This window comes from Pseudonaja textilis, chromosome 5, assembly GCF_049901715.1.
Source record: "Pseudonaja textilis isolate UNSWEBS1 chromosome 5, rPseTex1.2, whole genome shotgun sequence".
Lineage (NCBI taxonomy): Eukaryota > Metazoa > Chordata > Lepidosauria > Squamata > Elapidae > Pseudonaja > Pseudonaja textilis.
The window spans coordinates 20,353,422-20,371,590 of record NC_141994.1 but is presented as its reverse complement, the minus strand read 5'-3'; the positions used below and the strand labels follow the sequence as shown (position 1 = coordinate 20,371,590).

Genomic DNA, 18,169 nt, shown 5'->3' with positions numbered 1-18,169 from the left:
AAATGCAAGTAGAAAAATAGGGACCCCTTTGGTGGGAAGGGAACAGCATTCCGTGCGCCTTCGGTGTTTAGTCATGCCAGCCACATGACCACGGAGACGTCTTCGGACAGCGCTGGCTCTTCGGCTTTATAATGGAAATGAGCACCGCCCTCTAGAGCCAGAAACCACTAGCCCGTATGTGTGAGAGGAAGGGTTGAGTCCTTTTCGGAAAGGAGGAATTGGGAGCTTTTTGAATGGGAAAGAGGGGGACTGGGGGAAGGAAGTGAGATGCAACCCTGAATTGCAGATTACTATATGAACCCAGCCTTGGGGGTTAGCTTATGGATCAGTGTGTGTTGTGCAAACTGTGTGATCACACAGCAAGTGGAGTTAATTGAACCCTACCGCTAGCAGAGATAAGCAAGTGTTTGTGAGGCTGAGTTGCAATCACAAAAGCCATATTTTAGCCAAAGTCTCTACCCAAATGGTGCCTTCCACAACACCTTCTAAATATAAGAATGACAACACCAATTATTTCAGACTCCTTCCTCTTTCCTAACTCAGAAATAGTTTGGTTTGTTTACCACTTTCATGTCTCAAATTCTTAGCTTGGCCTCCAATCTTTAAGAGACAAGGTTTATTATTGACTAGCTCAATACCTGTGCTTTGCTACGAAACTATGTGGTTTAGTTTTTGGAGAGGAAAATAAGGGGAAAAAAATTCTGCCTCTGCCTACCAGCATCCATCAGTATTCACCTGGCTAGCGTCCTGTCAGTGTGTGAGAGAGTTGAGGGCTGTTGGGAAACTAAAACAGTATTTGCTGTGTGAGCAAGGAGACAGTGAGGAGCCTGGGCACGGCTTAGCTCAACTGTTGTATACTAAAGCTGCTTGGTGCTGTGAAACTGAAACTGAAACTCCTCTCCTCTGCTTGTGTTTTGCATTTGGAAGAGATTTCTTTTCAGGTGGGGAGGGGGAGTAGAACTCCTTAGCATCAGAGCGCGTTAATAATAATAATATATGAAATTCTAATGCTCTGATGGTCATTTCGAAAAATCCTTTCTTAGTGAGCACCTAGAATCCAAGAGGAACATTTGTGCCAAATTTCAAGTTTATAGATTTTATGGTTCTGGAGATTTTGTGACGATGCATGAGTAGTATTTTGCTTTTATATATATAGGTTCTCCTATACTAGAGATGGCGAATGATGGCCTCCTTATGACATGTGGACTTCAACTGCCAGAATTCCTTGAGCCAGTCATGCATGGCTGGCTCAGGAATTCTGGGAGTTGAAGTCCACAAGTCATAAAAGGGCCATTGTTCCCCACCCCTGCCTTAAACTTATCAAACCAACCCCAATACAGGTAGCCCTTTAACTTACAACCCTTCATTTAGTGACCGAAGTTACAAATGGCATTGAAAAGTGACTTATGACCCCTTTTCACACTTATGACTGTTGCAACATTTCCATGATCATGTGATCAGAATTTGGAAGGTTGGCAACTGGCATGGACTTATGGGGGTTGTTTAAGGTTGTTATGATATGTACAGAATAACCCTTGAGTAACAAGGATATACACATGGAAACATTTATGAGAATAGTTATGAATAATTATCCAGCCTCACAGATACACTAAATTGAGTTAAAGTTTACTTTAAGAAACAGCACAGTCCAATTAACGATCCAGGTTATATATGTTTAACAGTTCAAAGAATATCCAATGACAAAGTCTTCTTACTGGTTGCCTTTGTCATTTACAGTAAACAAAGATATCAAAGTATAAGCACAGCATAAATACAACAGAGAACCTTAGATAACAACAGAATGTCAGAGAGACAGAATGTCAGAGAGAGCAAGCTATGATCTCTAGCTCCCTCTTGTGGTAATTTGCAATATAATCAACCAATCGGAATATAATATAAATCAATAGAGTGATTTTGTCTTAAAGCTACAAACATACATTGTTGGTTTATATATTGCCAATCCAACTAATTGGTGGACAGATTCCTAACAAAGGTCATGTGATCTTTTTGTGACCTAACAAAGCAAAGCCAATGGGGAAGCTAGATTCACTTAACAAATGTGTAGAAAGTTAGCACCCACCCTCCTAGAACCGTGAGGCCAAACCTATGGCACGTGTGCCAGAAGTGGCACACAGCAACACCACAGCTCAGGTCCACTGCACATGCATGTGTGCCTCCCGCCAACCAGCTGATTGTCAGGTATTTGCCATGCATACATGGGGGCGTGGGAGACAGGCGTGCATGTGCAGGGGTGTGTGGCGCATGGGGGAGATGTGCACGCAGGTGGAGAGGCATGGGGTGCATGCAGGGGCGTTGCACGTGCATGCACAGGAGACGGGGGGAGTGGGGGGTTGCGTGCGCATTGCATTATGGATGCAGGCATGTGTGAGCACGCATGATGAAAAGGCACTCAACGATGAAAAGGTTAGCCATCACTGTCCTAGAAGAATGAAAAATTCTAGGAAATATTAAGGAAGGCAGAATATTATACCTCCCTGGATAAGAAAAGGAGAAACATGCTCTTGGAAAATAGCTCCCACCTTTGCTAATAGACTCAGAAAGGCTGGGCCATCCCATCTACAAGACAAAAGGCTGGGCCAGATTATCGACCTTTCACCCTCAGGACATAATAGGATTAACCCTCTAGCCATCTCACCACGTGGCACCTGGGAAGACTGCATCACCCAGCAAGGTTCAACCAAGCCTGGGACTCAAGGCAACCTGCAAAGTTACCCCTGCATGGCCCCATGGAAGTCTGACAACCAATCAGGATACATTTCTTTCACAGAAACAGGAAGCACGTTCAAAGCCCAAGAGGGAATAAATCAGGGGTGGGATTCTACCAGTTCACACCTATTCACTAGAACTGGTTGTTAACATTCTAAGCAGTTGGGAGAACCAGTTGTTGGAAGAAATTACGGGCCTAATCCTGTAAGGAAGGCAGGAAGGAAACATTCTGGTGTTGCTTACAGAAACTGCCTATCCGTTAACCCTTATTACATTCTTGGCAGGACTAGACTTCCTGTCTCAGGAACTTCTCTGGAGTTTTTTCCCCTCCTTTGCTGGTACTTTGCTTGTGTGGAGTGATCATTCAAAGTTATAATGGCACTGAAAAAAGTGACTTATGACCATTTTTCACACTTACGACTGTTGCAGCATCCCCACAGTCATGAGAGGCCAGGCGAGGAGATGCATGCCTTGATGTGAGTGATGTTGAATTGGCCACGCCCAGCCAATAACATGACCACCAAGCCATGTCCACCCAGTCACATGACCATGAAACCATGCCCACCATCTAAGCCACGCCCACAGAACTGGGTGTTAAAAATTTTGAATCCCACCCCTGGAATAAATATATCTCTCTCTCCACTCCATGTGGTCATCTACCCAGGACTTCAAACCCATGTGGTCCTGTCCACCGTTAAACCATCCTTCCAATCAGCCTCCATGTTTTCAGTGTCTTTCTTCCCACCTGGAACTGAACCCAGAGGGACATTTCGTCCAACAATTGTGTCACTAGTAACTGCAGTGATTCACTTAGCAACTAAGCAAGAAAGGTCATAAAACAGGGCAAAACCCACTTTTGACAACTGTCTTGTTAAGTAACAAAAGTTTTGGGCTCAATTGAGGACTATTTGTACTAATACACTCCTACACATACCCTACCATAACACTATTATAGCCATATAATTGTGTAGACCCGTGTTTGTAAACCTGGGCTATTTAAGATGGGTGGACTTCAACTCCCAGAATTCCCCAGCCAACCATACCAGCTGGGGAATCCTGGGAGTTGAAATCCACCCATCTTAAAGTTGCCAAGTTTCAGGAACACTGGTACAGGCATACAGTAGTGATATTCAACAAAATCTTCCTCACAGTGAGCCTTGGGACTTAACCTAAAACCAGGTGTTCTCCTTTCCAAGTGCTGACCAGAAGTTCATTCTGCATTTTCTCACTCATGAGTACATTTGGCAAAAATGCACAAAAAACAAGTCAAGAATAAGCAAAATTAGCTGGTTCAGATCCAACGTTTCAAAGCACCTTCTTGGTTTCATCATCTTGGTTTCATCAGTGGAACAGTGAATTAATCAATGAGTTTCCTCCAGAAGTTGTGGGTGGTTTTTAAGAAGAGATTGGACTGTCATATGTCAAAAATGGGGTAGGGTCTCCTGACTGAGCAGAGGGTTGGACCACAACAGTGGTCACCAACCGGTGGGCTGGGGACCACCGGTGGTCCACAAATTTTTTGGGGTGATCTGCAGAGAAATGTCCCCCCCAAAGCAATTAATCCAGGCTGCATGGGAATATAAGGCTGCGCCGTCCACATTGCCTGCCCACCCTCTGGCCCCTACCCTTCGGCTGAGCACAAACCTTACCTTGAGTAGAGCCACGCGAGCTGGAACTGGAAGGCAAAACCAACGGTGGAGGAGGGATATCTGGCCCGGGGTGACTTACTGACGTTGGTGGGAAAGTCGGTCCCATATTCCAGAGCTGCAGTAGTCACAAGACTGGCCCTATGGTCATCCTGGAGTAGCTGCTCCTCCAGTCCATGGCAGGCTGGTGCACCCAAGTGGAGGAGCAGCTGCTCCGGGATGACCAAAGGGCCAGTCCTGTGACTATTGCGGCTCAGGAATATGGGACTGACTTTCCTACCAACATCAGCAAGCCACCGTCAGTCGAAATTCATGTTAGGGGACCGCGGGATTTAAAAATATGAGTTGGTTGGTCCCTGAGGTCCAAAAGTTGGCGACCCCTGGACTAGACGTTCTTCCAACTCTGTTATTCTATTTCTGAAGTTGTAATTCTTCAAAGGCACAAGAGGTTGCAGGATTTAGCTAACCTTGACTAAATTGAGACCAGATTGAAATTGGTAATTCTAAAGGAAACCAGTATCCAGGAGCCAGGATGAGTTCCCCAAACTGTTGTTAACTACTTCTGTGCATTTTTCTTCCAGCTGGACTCAGGACTTGATTGATAGGTCCTGAGAAAAAGACATCCTTTTAGAGAACAATAAGTCAAACATCCCTACCGATGCAAGCTTGAACAGCATTTTCTTCTATGCCCTGGAGCAAAACAGCAAAGCTTTTCATTGGAGCCGAAGCTTCCTAATCCAACATAATCTCTTACACCTTTTATATGGGCAACTGTTCTTCTGCGTTGCACAAGTGCCGGGAACCAGTTTTTATCCCGATAAATCCAATTTAAAAACTGGTTGCTGGGTAAATTATAGGGTGCAAGCTTACCCTCCCTTTCCCATGTGAAATCTTAGATAAAACATGGAGGTTGCATATCCGGAACTGAGCAATGTTTACAAGATAGCGTTGTTTTGCACGCATTGCTGTATAGATGCACTAAAACTGAATTTTCCTTAGCATGTTCAGGAACATGATCTGGTGGGGCTTCTTTTGACAGTCAGTTTCAAAATGCAGCTGTGTGTATGTATACAAGAGTGTATTATGCATGTGTACATGTGTGTGTGTGTGTGTGTGTGTGTGTGTGTGTGTGTATTGTGACTGGAAGGCTTGAGCCTGCTGTGAGCTTTGAGTCTGATGTATCAGAAGACAAAGGTTTGAGTGATGAGGAAGGTTTGGCATTGGAATTGGAGCCTGCTTTAATGAGAGATGCAGACGTGAGCCAGAAGGATGAGGGAGTGTCGGAATCACCATCCTCTCCAGGACCTTCCACATTAATCCTGCCTCAGGTGTCAGCAGCTGATCCACAGAACATACCAGAATCCTTGGGTGACAATCAAACGGACGAATGTTGGGTTGATGCAAGGACTAGACGCAGGTTGAGACGTCAAGCACAATTTGAAAGAAAACGTCAAGTCAGAGACTAATTAGAGAGACTGACAGGCCCCTTCAAGGAATATAAGGAGGCGTGTTAGCTAACGATCCTTGTTCGGGTCAAACTTTGTTAATTACGTTTGCAGTTTGGAAGTAGCCTTCTGTTTGCTTTTCGGCTCTGATTTATTGTGCTGCTCGTTATCTGGGTTTGTAGGCAGCTTCTTGGAAAGCTGCCAACGATGACTACAGAAAAAAGTTAACTGTTGTTCCTGATATTGTCTGTTCATGTTTATTCCTTTGGCACATTTTGGACTCTCACCTTGTGGCTACAGGTGAGACAGAACATATATATATATATATATACATACATACATACATACATACATACATACATACATACATACGTTTTCTTAAGTTTTCGTGGGTACTTACATATATGGCATTCAGCTTTGTTCAGGTATTTTCCCACGTCATTGTAGTTGTGCTTTTAAAGTTGTAGCAACGTTTCAGCAGAATCTCATCTGCCATCATCAGGCTTCCACACAGACGGACACAATCAGAAGCCTGTTGATGGCAGATGAGATTCTGCTGAAACGTTGCTACAACTTTAAAAGCACAACTACAATGACGTGGGAAAATACCCGAACAAAGCTGAATGCCATATATGTAAGTACTGCGAAAAACTTAAGAAAACATACATACAGCCAGTGTGTGGTATGTATGTATGTATGTATGTATGTATGTATGTATGTATGTTATGTATGTATGTATGTGTGTGTGTATATATATATATATATATATATATATATATATATATATATATATATATGGATCTTTGGTTGTTCGGGTTTTCTCCAGCGTAAGATTCGAAGTATTTAGGCAACGTTTCAATGAAGTCTCACTCATCATCTTCAGGCTTCTGTCTTCGGCTCTGTGCTTCTCAGAGTGACTCTTCACTCTGAGAAGCACAGAGCCGAGACAAAGCCTGAAGATGATGAATGAGACTTCATCGCGCTGCCTAGATCTCAATCTTCTGGAGAAATCAACAACAAAGATCCACATACAAACTCCGCGAGAACCTCAGAAATATATATGTATTTGTTTTCTGAGGTTCTCGGGTATTTGTATGTGGATCTTTGGTTGTTCGGGTTTTCTCCTGCGTAAGATTCGAAGTATCTAGGCAACGTTTCGATGAAGTCTCATTCATCATCTTCAGGCTTCTGTCTCCGGCTCTGTGCTTCTCAGAGTAATGTGAGATTGCAGCTGCTTCCTCCTTTTAACTGCCAGTGGGGGTGGGACTTGATTGGGTGGGGGCTTGGCTGTGTTCTGATTGGGTGGGGGTGTGTTCTCATTGGTAGGGGGTTTGGCTGTGTTCTGATTGGTTGGGGGGTTAGTCGTGTTCTGATTGGTTGGAGGCGTGTTCTGTTCAGGTGGGGGCTTGGTTGTGCTCAGGTTAGTCTTAGTTGCTGGGGGATTTGAGCTGGTGAGTTGTGATCTTGCTGTTTGGCTTCGAGTTCGTGGTCCTTCTGCATCTTCATAGTGGGTGTCGGTTTGCTTCATGTATGGCTCGGAGGGGCCTCCAACCAATCAGAACACGGCTAACCCCCCAACCAATCAGAACACAGCCAAACCCCCTACCAATGAGAACACACCCCCACCCAATCAGAACACAGCCAAGCCCCCACCCAATCAAGTCCCACCCCCACTGGCAGTTAAAAGGAGGAAGCAGCTGCAATCTCACATTACTCTGAGAAGCACAGAGCCGGAGACAGAAGCCTGAAGATGATGAATGAGACTTCATCGAAACGTTGCCTAGATACTTCGAATCTTACGCAGGAGAAAACCCGAACAACCAAAGATCCATATATGTATATATGTATATATGTATATATGTATATATGTATATATGTATATATGTATATATGTATATATGTATATATGTATATATGTATATATATATACCACACACACACACACACACACACACACACTATATACACACTATATACACTATATATAAGACCCAGGATGTCATGACAATAGAACTCAGAAGGTCGTTACACAGCCCATTACCCAGGTCATTACAACACAGGAGGCTGATAGACACACAGCCAGTACCTCAGCCACAGATGTTCTTACGAAAAAGCCAACCAATCTGCAAACATCAACTCCATCAACCAATCAAGAAATAACAACACAGACAACCAGCCCGCTTACAACAGAGCCACACCTCCCCACCAGTATTTATAGAGAGATGGCAGCTCTGATCACACTTTGCTCACACAAACACGAAGCCAAAAGCACCAGCCTGAAGATGGTGTGTGGGACTTTGTCGAAACATCGCCAAGATACTCTCAATCTTTCACGGGAAAAGACCCGAACACGCCAAAACCTGCAAACAGCTGTGAAAGTCTGACTCACAGACGAACACTATACAGAAGCCTGACGATGGCAGATGAGATTCTGCTGAAACATTGCTACAACTTTAAAAGCACAACTATAATGACGTGGGAAAATACCTGAACAAAGCTGAATACCATACATATAAATAGCCACGAAAACTTAAGAAAACATACACACACACACACACACACACACACACTTGTTTTCCCGAAAAGATGACCTACCCTGAAAGTAAATCCTAGCTTGATTTTTACATGTGTGCCTAATATAAGCCCTACCTCCAAAATAAGCCCTAATGAAGATCCCGCCCACTCCAGAGTGCACAGGTAAAAATTAAGCTAGGGAGGGGATGGGGGGTGAAGCTGCCCTACTACTTACCTTTGGATAGTTGTAACCAGACCTTGCACACCCCAACACCTGCCTTGCCAGCCCATTTCTTCTGCAGCTGGCAAGGCTGCCAAGGCTTTCCTGAAGGCCTCTGCAGCTGATAACAAAGCTCTGGATCAATCCTCTGTTATTGGCTGTAGAGGCCTTCAAGAAAGTCTTGCCAGCTGCAGAAGAAGAAAAAGTTCCTGAAGTCCCCTGAAAGCAAAAAGGAGGCTGGGGGGTGACACGTGCAAGTGAGGCTAGTCAGTGGGGGTGACATCCCCTGAAAATAAGATCTGGTGCCTTTTGTGGTAGCAAATATATATACAGTATATAAGCCAGGGGTTTATTTTGGGGGAAACATGGTATATACACGTGTGTGTGCGTGTGTGTATACACACACACACACACACACTATTAGATTTTTTCAATGTAGCAAATTCAAAGCATATAAAAAATAGAAAATATGAAATACAGAAATAAGAGTAATTTTTTAAGGAAGACAAAATATATAATAATGCTGTGTCCTCTTTCTATCCTTTAACATCCTATGTTATTCCTCAACCTCTTTATCCTGAAAATAAGAACTGAATTCCTATGCTGCTTGCTTCCAAAGCAGACATGGAAATTATGAAGAATTACTGTTCAGATGTTTCTTTTAAGATGGGATTTTCCCATCAAGTTTTCTCAACCTTGGCTTAGCAACCTTAAATTTCAATGCCGAGCAAGCTACCAGCCATGTATGCTAGCAGCATGCTGGCAAGGGGATTCTGGGAGTTAAAAGTCCACACTTCTTAAGGTTGCTTGCTTTTCAATGGAGACCGAGTGGAGCAAGTGGCCAGTTTTAAGTTTCTGGGTGTTACCCTAAAAGAGGACCTGACCTGGGGTGCTCACATTGCAGCACTGAACAAAAGGGCCCAGCAGAGATTATACTACTTGAGGCTTCCCAGAAAACAGCAACTGAATGAAAAACTGCTGGTGACCTTCTACCTCTGCACCATAGAGAGTATCTTAACTCACTGCACCTCTGTATGGTTTGCCAATTGCACAGGGGCAGATAGGACAGCACTCCAGAGGGTTAACGTCATAACCCAGGGGATCATGGGTTGCCCTCTCCTCTCTTTGGAAGAGCTTTAGAACTCCTGCTGCCTTAAGAAAGTTCAAAACATTCTCAAAGATCCATCTCATCCAGGGAAACCCGCCCCCCCCCCCTTTTTGAATTATTACCATCTGGCAGACGGAGGGTACAGGATAATAAAAACAAGGACAAATAGGCTGAAAAGCAGCTTCTATCCCAGGGTGGTAACTCTATTGAATTCTAGTGTTGGTGTGGTGTGGGGGGTTTTGGTTCAATGTGTGGAGTGTGAAGGATGTGTGTTTGTGTTTATTTTCCTGGTCATGATATGTACTAAAGATGGTTTTTGATATCGTTGTACGAGGTGCAATGACAATAAAATAAAGTCAACTAAACTAAACAAATTTGTGAAACCTATCCTAAGGCTAAGCCTTAAGCTTGGAGAAAGTCTTAGCCTTGTTAGAGGGTGGTTGTTGTTGTTTTAAATCTCTCTAGTTAAAGAACTGTTGCTATCCGCCCCATAGCCAAAGCTTATTTAAAGAGGCTCTTCTTTTGATTGGCAGCAATTGGAAAGACGTGGGAACAGCTATTCTTATAAAGAGCTCAAAGGAAGGTCTTATACAACTTCTCATCAGGGGTGTTGGCCAGTTAGTAACCATGTTGGTGTCTCTCATTTCTTAACTTTGGGAAGAGAATTTAAAAGCTTGAGGTTTTCTGGGAACAGGTTGGGCTATTATCAGCTCTTATTTTGTCTTGAAGTTTTTAACTTTACTCTTTGCAAGCCTACAAACTTGAAATTCTTTGAATGTTTGGTAAACCTTCTTGAGTCCATTGCTCATTCTCTTTTTGGGAAAACTGGAAGGTTCAACTATATATTAAGCCAAGTGGATCCTTTGAGCACCTACACTGGCAAGAAGGGGGGAGCGGGAATTGTGTACTTTTGATTAGACAGCTGTGGTTGCACACTGCAAATCAAAGAACCACATTTTTAACCAAGTATGTTGGGCATGTCCTAACGGAGTGATTTGTGGGTCAGTCTCTTTAAGTACCGGCACATTTGACTTAAATGAATAAGCCATTGTTTTGATAAACATGGGTTTGTGAGTTTTCCAACAGAGCCAGATCTCTTTAGATGTTGCTTGGCTATTGGAGCAGGTCTGAACTCTCTTCTGATTATCTCTGTGTTCATTTAGCTGTTTGAGAAGTATGGCGAGAATTTTGTTCCATGTAAGAAATATATCTTGTGCAAAAACACCCCCCTATGCAAGAAGCTTGGTTTAATTCTTGCCTGATCGTAGCTTTTTAAAAACCAAGATATATTGTTCACTCAGTGCACTGGGTTTCAATTTATAAAACAAACTTTGATGGATGTGTTCCCACAGTGTTTTAATATTACTTCCCATTTTGCTGTGTTTTGATAAATTGTCTGTATTGCATCTTGCAATTACTTTGCAGCTGTTTTTGTAGTTTATTTGGCCTAATATAGCCAACTTTGTTTTTATATTTGTGAGCTGCCCAGAAGTGTGTGGCATTGAACTGAATAAATAAAAGGAATAATTTGGCTGTCATCCAGGAATGGGAGGGAGTGCATCAGCAACATTGTGTGTGCTCACAAGGGAGACAAGGTTCCTCAACCTTGGCTGCTTTAAGAAAGGTGGATTTCAACTCCCATGCTGGCTAGGGAAGTCGACCCCTCTTAAAGCGGCTAACTTTGAGAAACTGCTCTTTTGAAAAGGGGAAGTAACGTGTTTAAATTAGACCAGGGTTTGTAAAGGTTTTTGTTTCTGTTTGCAATGCAATGAGCTGAAAGAGCTTTCAGGTGTGAATTTCTCCAACTTAACCCTGAACATGCACTGTTTCTCCAGGCTTGGGTCACTTCCACCTCTTGTGAAGGTTCCATCATTGGAGGGACTTCCAGGCAGTGCTTGAAACCAGGTAAACACAGTTAAAAGCTTGGCTCTGTTCTGCTTAGCTACTGCTTAGTTGAAGCAGAAACCTACCTCCCTTCCTTGAAAACCTACCAAATTCATCATCTTAATTTCATGACCCCCATAATCCTTTGCAGGGTGGAGTCTGGGCAACGGAATGGAGCTAGCTGAGTGTTTACTAACCAGATGCCCTTCCTGTCGCCAATCTGGAGTTATATTCAGTAGATATATTCTCATTGTGTCCAGAGAGAGAAATGTCTGCCTCTACCTGGGATCAAACTCACAGCCTCCTGATTGTGAGGCAAGAACTTCACTTCTAGGCCATCACACCTCTCTGTCCTGCATCCACAATCAGGACAGTTAATTGCAGTGGTTGCTCTTTAGGTGAAAAACAATTTATTTTCCCAGAAATCAAGCTGCAATGGGAAGTTCCCCCACCCTAGGTTAATTTTTACCCATGCACCCTGGAGTTGGGATCTTAATTAGGGCTTAATTCTGTGGGTAGGGCTTATATTGGGCACACATATAAAAACCAAGCTAGGACTTACTCTCTGAGTAGGTCGTATTTTGCGGGAAACAGGGCAGTTATGGAAAGTGACAGCAACGATAAAGGAGAATATTTGTGGCTCAGGGTTAGAGCAGCATGGTGGTCTAATGGTGGAAATGGTCTCCTCCCACTCTGAAGCTTGAGAGTTCAATCCTAGGTAGCAGCAGATGTTTCTCTCCTAGGGAACAAAGAAAAAAAAAAAACTTCTGCTGCGAACTCGATATAGGTGCCAGGAAGGACAACTGGCTAGTAAATGCTCAGCTCCCTCCAGCTACCCTGAATTAAGGGATTACAGGGTTGTAAAGAAGGAGAGAGAGAGAGATCTGTAGCTCAGGATTGAAAAGAGGGGTCCTGGATGCTATCTGAGCTTGGTTGTCTTCTTGCAGACATTGCTGTTCCAAAGATTGCCCTAATTACTAGGTAACATCATTCGTGATGGTAACTACCTTCTTTTAATCCCAGCTGGTCCAGAAATATCACAAGTGGACTGGAAGAATCGTGAGTCATCTCCAGAGAGGAATCTCCTATGGCAACTCCACAAATCTTGACATCTTCTCCAGATGAGAAGAGTCTTCCTGCGTTGGAAGAGCCAGTTGGACACCGAAGCAAGAGTAAAGTTCCTCCCAAAGAAGGGGGTTCCTACCCAGGGAGATCCTCCAGAAGCTCTACCCAAACAACACCGTACAAGTGCAAGAAGAGTAGGATGACTTCTCATAGGGAAACTGGGCTAGCGAAACACTTGAAGGGACATGCCAGAGACTGGAGCTTTAAGTGTGGGATTTGTAAGAAGAGTTTTAGCAAAAAATCGAGCCTCTTGATGCATCAGTGGAGCCACACAATTTTGAAAGCAGGTCTTGGATCTGGGACAGCCTTTGGCCAAAGAGCACAACTTCCAATCTGTACTACAGCCCACCTGCTGAAGGCAACCGACTATGTCAAAAGCCACACGAGAAAGCACCAAAAAGAGGCAACATACAGCTGCCAGAAGTGCATGAAGATATTTTTTCTCCATGAAAATTTGATAAAGCATCAGAAAATCCATTTACCACCAGTGCCAGACCAACCTCAAGCAGGTAGGGCCAGCCTTTGGCTTTCGTGAAGAAATGGGATGTTCACACATTACGCTAAGTCCTCAAAGATGCATGGTGGCTTAGTGTGATGTGCAAAGGCGGTTGCTTTTGTGCAGGTGTTTTTACAACCTATATGCAGTGAAGTTAATACAGGTAGTCCTTGACTTACCACCGTTCATTTAGTGAGCGTTTGAAGCTACGAAAGCTCTGAAAAAAGTGACTGACGATCATTTTTCAGACTTACAACTGTAATAGCATCCCTGTGGTTGCATGATTCCTGTTCTATTTCTATTTCTATTATTTCTACTCTATTTTTCTATTCTTTTATTCTATTCTATGCTTCTATTCTATTCTCTTCTATTTTCTCTTCTCTTCTATTTTCTATTCTACTTTCTATTATCTTCTATTTTCTTCTATTTTCTATTTTCTTCTGTATTCTATTCTTTCTATTTCTATTATTTCTATTCTTTTTCTTTTATTTGTCTTTTGTCTATTTTTCTATTCTTTTATTCTATTCTATTTTATATTCTCTTCTATTTTCTCTTCTTTTCTATATTCGCTTCTCTTCTTTCTATTTCTATTATTTCTACTCTATTTTTCTATTCTTTGTCTATTATTCTATTCTATTCTATTCTATTCTATTCTATTCTATTCTATTCTATTCTATTCGACTCGACTCGACTCTTTCCATTCTATTCTCATGTCTATGTAGATTTTCCATTATTCAGGTCGTGGTTGTCTCTGAGGTGCTTTTTCCAAAAGGCAACTGGATTTTCTTGTTTTACTTTGAAAACCTTTCGCTTCTCATCTGAGTTCACGAACCAAAGAAGCTTTGGATAAGAAGCGAAAGGTTTTCAAAGAAAAACAGCAAGAAAATCCAGCTGAATTTTGAGAAAAACACCTTGGGGCTTTATTGGCCACAATGACTTGACCCTCTTCAGTCTGCTGCTTAAGCCAAGAGCTCAAGACAAAACCTGTTTTGTGAGTGAAGAAGCTCAGCATCCCTTTGTGCAGAAAATGAACTCAACTGCCCGTTTGAGTGTTTGGGAAGTTCCAAGGTCGACTCTTGAAGCTTCAAACCATGGTTACCCTTTAACTTGTAGACCAAGGGTCTTCAAGGGTAACCATGGTTACCCTTTAACTTGTAGACCAAGGGTCTTCAAACTTGACAGCTTTAAGACTTGTAGACTTCAACTCCAGAATTCCTCCTCCAGTCATGTTAGCTGAAGTATTCTGGGAGTTGAAGTCCACAAGTCTTAAACTTTTCAAGTTTGAAGACCCCTGGTCTACATGTTAAAGGGTAACCATGGTTTGAAGCTTCAAGAGTTGACCTTGGAACTTCCCAAACAATGATGTAGACTTTTCCCCTGCTTCCTTCTAGGGAATCCTCAGATAGATCAGAAAGGCAAAACCGAGGAGGTGGAAAGCAACCGTTCTGAACTCTTGCTTGAGGAACGTAAGTGTATAAAACATTCAGCTGGATTGTTGTGGCATGTTGTGATAAGAAATGACATCAAGCTCTTTCTCCACAGTGACCAAGATGAGGCAGAATTTTGACGTGCTTATACTCAACCAACAAATTCAGATCCAGGTTTTGCAGGGAATTCAGAAGCAACTGGATGTTCTTTTGCCTGGAAATGATTTGATCAATTCCAACTTATACAGCCTTGGTCTTCTGTTGAGTGAGCAAGCTGCAGCTGTGAGATCCATCTCTCTCCCTTTCTTTCTCAGTCCCACGAATCTCCTTCCAGGAAGTGCACCTCATTTTTCTTCTTAAACGTCTTCTTAGTCCAATACAAACTGCTCCAGGGGTTCCTGATGAGCTTTATTTTATTTTATTGTTTTAGAATTTGTCAAACATTTCCTGTAGACCACGGGTCCACAAACTTGGCAACTTTAAGACTTGTGGACTTCAACTCCCAGAATTCCTTAGCTAGCTATGCTGGCTGGAGAATTCTTGGAGTTGAAGTTCACAGGACTTAAAGTTGCCAAGTTTGGAGACCTCTGCTGTAGACCTTTTTTTGAACAAATTCAATGGTATGTCTACAGACCAGCCCAATTATCTTTTTCATGTAAGTAGCTTGATCCATTCAACTCTTAGTGTAGATTTTCCTTCCTTTAGATCCATTTTATCATAAGATTGTTTCATCTGTCTTTGCGTTTATAGTTGAATCACAGAGAAATCTCAGTTTCTTTACCAGGGCAGGGCTTCAAAAAATTTAGCAAAAGGTTCTCTGCCTGGTTGTTCGGTGGGCATGGCCATGATGGGTGAGACCTAGTCGGCCTCCTGCACCACAGTGGAGGGGGCTTCGGAGGCTTTTTTTGAGCCTCTGGGAGGGCAAAAATGGCCTCCCCAGTCTCTGGAGGCTCTCTGGAAGCTGGAAATGGGCCCATTTCTGGCCTTCCTGAACTTCTGGGAGGCCCGTTTTTCTCCCTCCTTGAGCCTCCGCATATACCCTGCACTTACCTGCATCCGAAATGGGCCCTGTGGGGATTCCTGGGAGGGGAGGGGCAGATGGGCAGGTCAGGGTCAGTCAGGAGTGGGATTTGGGGGTTCTCTGAACTGCACAGAATCTTAGTTAGGGGCTCTACCAAACCCCTGTGAATCCCCAGCAGCCCAGCCCTGTATCTTTACATAAATGGAAAAGCACCCTGTAACATTAAATTGTGAGAGATCTGTTTTAACGCACAACTAACCAAATCTATTAGTTTTCAAATCAATGTGTCAGGACTGGTTTGTGGTGATTTAACATCTGTCTAGATGTCCATGTCCCTAGAAGAAAGTTATCCCAGCAGGGTGGGCACCCGGGCTGACACTCATTTCAAGATGTACAGTTGAGTAATGTTATATTTAATAGGCCAAATCTTATTCAGGCCCAACTTCCAGTGCTTTGACATCTTGAAAGAATGAGCTTCAGGGAAGAACCCCAACATAAATTGTATTTTTAATCTGTGGTTTTTTTAGCTTTTCTTCATTTGTCCAGAGAATTGAGAAGACCTGCTTTCCCTTATATTTTTTTGCTTAACTTCTTGGATATTCTGTGTATCCCTGATGGGCATTTGGTTTGGGAAGCTGTGACGGAAGCTTCTACTGTGTGGTAGCCTTTTACCCTTGTTAACAACAGAGTGCAAATTTCTGATTAGGATTGACAACCGGGTTCATTATCAAACTAATTAAATAAACACAATATACTGACTTAATTCTGTGCTGTTCTTTAACTTCTGATTTATTTCTTTCTCACCTGGAACACGTTAGCTGTCTTTGAGGAAGGCGGTAGGGAGAGAAACCGGGGTTGGTGGGAATTGATTGGATAAAGTACAGCTCCAAGCACCAGAGGTATCACTTTGCTTGTTGCATCTCTCCTTTTAGGAGCAAAGGTTCATGGGAATGCTATGGATTTAGGATCCTTAAGGGTTTAGGGCAGTGGTGGGATTCAGCCAGTTTGCACCAGTTCACAAGAACTGGTTGTTAACTTTATGAGCAGTTTGATGAACTGGTTGTTGGAAGAAATCATTAGGGCAGAGAGCCAGTTGTTAAATTCTTGGAATCCCACCACTAGTTTGGGGGCCTCTATAAGTGAGGAGGTTTCTGTAGGGTCTCCTGCAGAGTGGGTGCACCCATTAACCCAGTTTAAGTCTGTGCAAGGCACGGACTTTGTCATGGTGAATTGTATTTAAATCCGCATGTAATCTCCTTTTTCTTCTTCTTGTGCCATATATCCATCATCAGATGTTGGCAATCATGTTGGCGATCCTATTTTTATCAACAGCCGCACGAAAAAGTGCTGTTGAGTTTTGCCCAAAGTCCCTTACATTTTGAAGCCATGATGTTCTTCTTCTGCCTGGACCTCATTTGCCTTCAATTTTTCCCTGGAGGATTAAATCAAGTATTCTGTATTTTTCCAAGTGTCGCATCACATCAATGGCATGCTACCGGTTTGGCCTGGTTCTGCCAAGCCGGTAGCGGTGATGAGCAGTGGAGACTGAACCAGTTCTCTCCACCACTCTGCTGTTAGGTCCACCTGCCCTCCCAGGCTCCTATACTCACTTTTATCCTCTGCTTTTGAAGCGTAGCTGCTTTGCGCGGCACAGAAGAGTGGTGTGCGGCAGCTGCTGAAGTGACCAGGAGAGTGCAGGTTTGCAGAAGATGAGGTGGAACACCTCTATGCCTGCACAAATGCCTCTGTGCTTGCGCAAAGTGCATTATTGGTGCGTGCATGCCCACAAAGTGCACCCACCAAGCCATGCCCACTGAACCGGTGGCAAAAGTTTTTGAACCCCACCACGGCATCACATGTCCGAAATATTCTAACCTTCACTTTTTTTATGGTTTTGATGATTTTCCTTGGCTTTCCCAGGCAGCTTATCACCTCCTCACTTTATCAACCCAGCTTATTTGTAACAGCTGCCTATAAATCCATACTTCTAGACTTTTCAAGTGGCTTTCTCTCAGAGTCCAACTCTCCACTCCATACAGCAGGATAGAAAAGATGTGACATGTAATCTCCAGGCTTTTAAAATATTGAATCATGGGAAAAAATGTACGAGAGGAGAGATCCACCCCCATCATTGCTTAATCCATTTCGTGTTAGTTTCCATCTTCAATCGGGGGGAAAGAGACCCCTGAACCTTATCCATAAAAGCCCACTTAGCTCAAGGCAGTAGGAATATATGGCATATCAGTTGATTCATCTACTGCAAGGGTTTTCAAACTTGGCAAGTTTAAGATTTGTGGACGTCAACTCCCAGAACTCCTGAGCTAACATGACTGGAGGAGAAATTCTGGGAGTTGAAGTCCACAAGTGTTAAAGCTGTCAAGTTTGAAGACCCCTGCCCTACTGTATGAAGTGTGAAAATTATACCATTCAGCACTTCTGGTAAAAGATCCCCAGTACCAAACTTCATGCTCTAACTGGGCACTGGGATGACACAAAACTAATAGATGTTGTAGTGAAAAATGTGATGTGATGGATATGGAGACAGGAAGTCAATGC

At 43.1% G+C, this 18,169-nt stretch overlaps 1 protein-coding gene across 1 annotated transcript; it reads left to right on the top strand.

Annotated features, from left to right (window-relative positions):
• Positions 1 to 12,598: 12,598 nt before the first annotated feature.
• LOC148125556 (uncharacterized) lies at positions 12,599 to 14,952 on the top strand. The gene is made up of 3 exons (XM_087935633.1): positions 12,599 to 13,178; positions 14,557 to 14,631; positions 14,708 to 14,952. Exons 1-3 carry the CDS (start codon positions 12,632 to 12,634, stop codon positions 14,950 to 14,952), a joined length of 867 nt encoding a protein of 288 aa, XP_087791759.1. The 5' UTR covers positions 12,599 to 12,631.
• The last annotated feature ends 3,217 nt before the right edge of the window (positions 14,953 to 18,169 follow it).

What these genes read in the sequence shown, in the direction of transcription:
- LOC148125556 (XM_087935633.1), top strand. Translation starts at nt 12,632, where the DNA reads ATGGCAACTCCACAAATCTTGACATCTTCTCCAGATGAGAAGAGTCTT. An exon ending in GCCAGACCAACCTCAAGCAG is followed by an intron (nt 13,179 to 14,556) that starts GTAGGGCCAGCC and finishes GCTTCCTTCTAG; the next exon opens with GGAATCCTCAGATAGATCAG. An exon ending in TGAACTCTTGCTTGAGGAAC is followed by an intron (nt 14,632 to 14,707) that starts GTAAGTGTATAA and finishes CTTTCTCCACAG; the next exon opens with TGACCAAGATGAGGCAGAAT.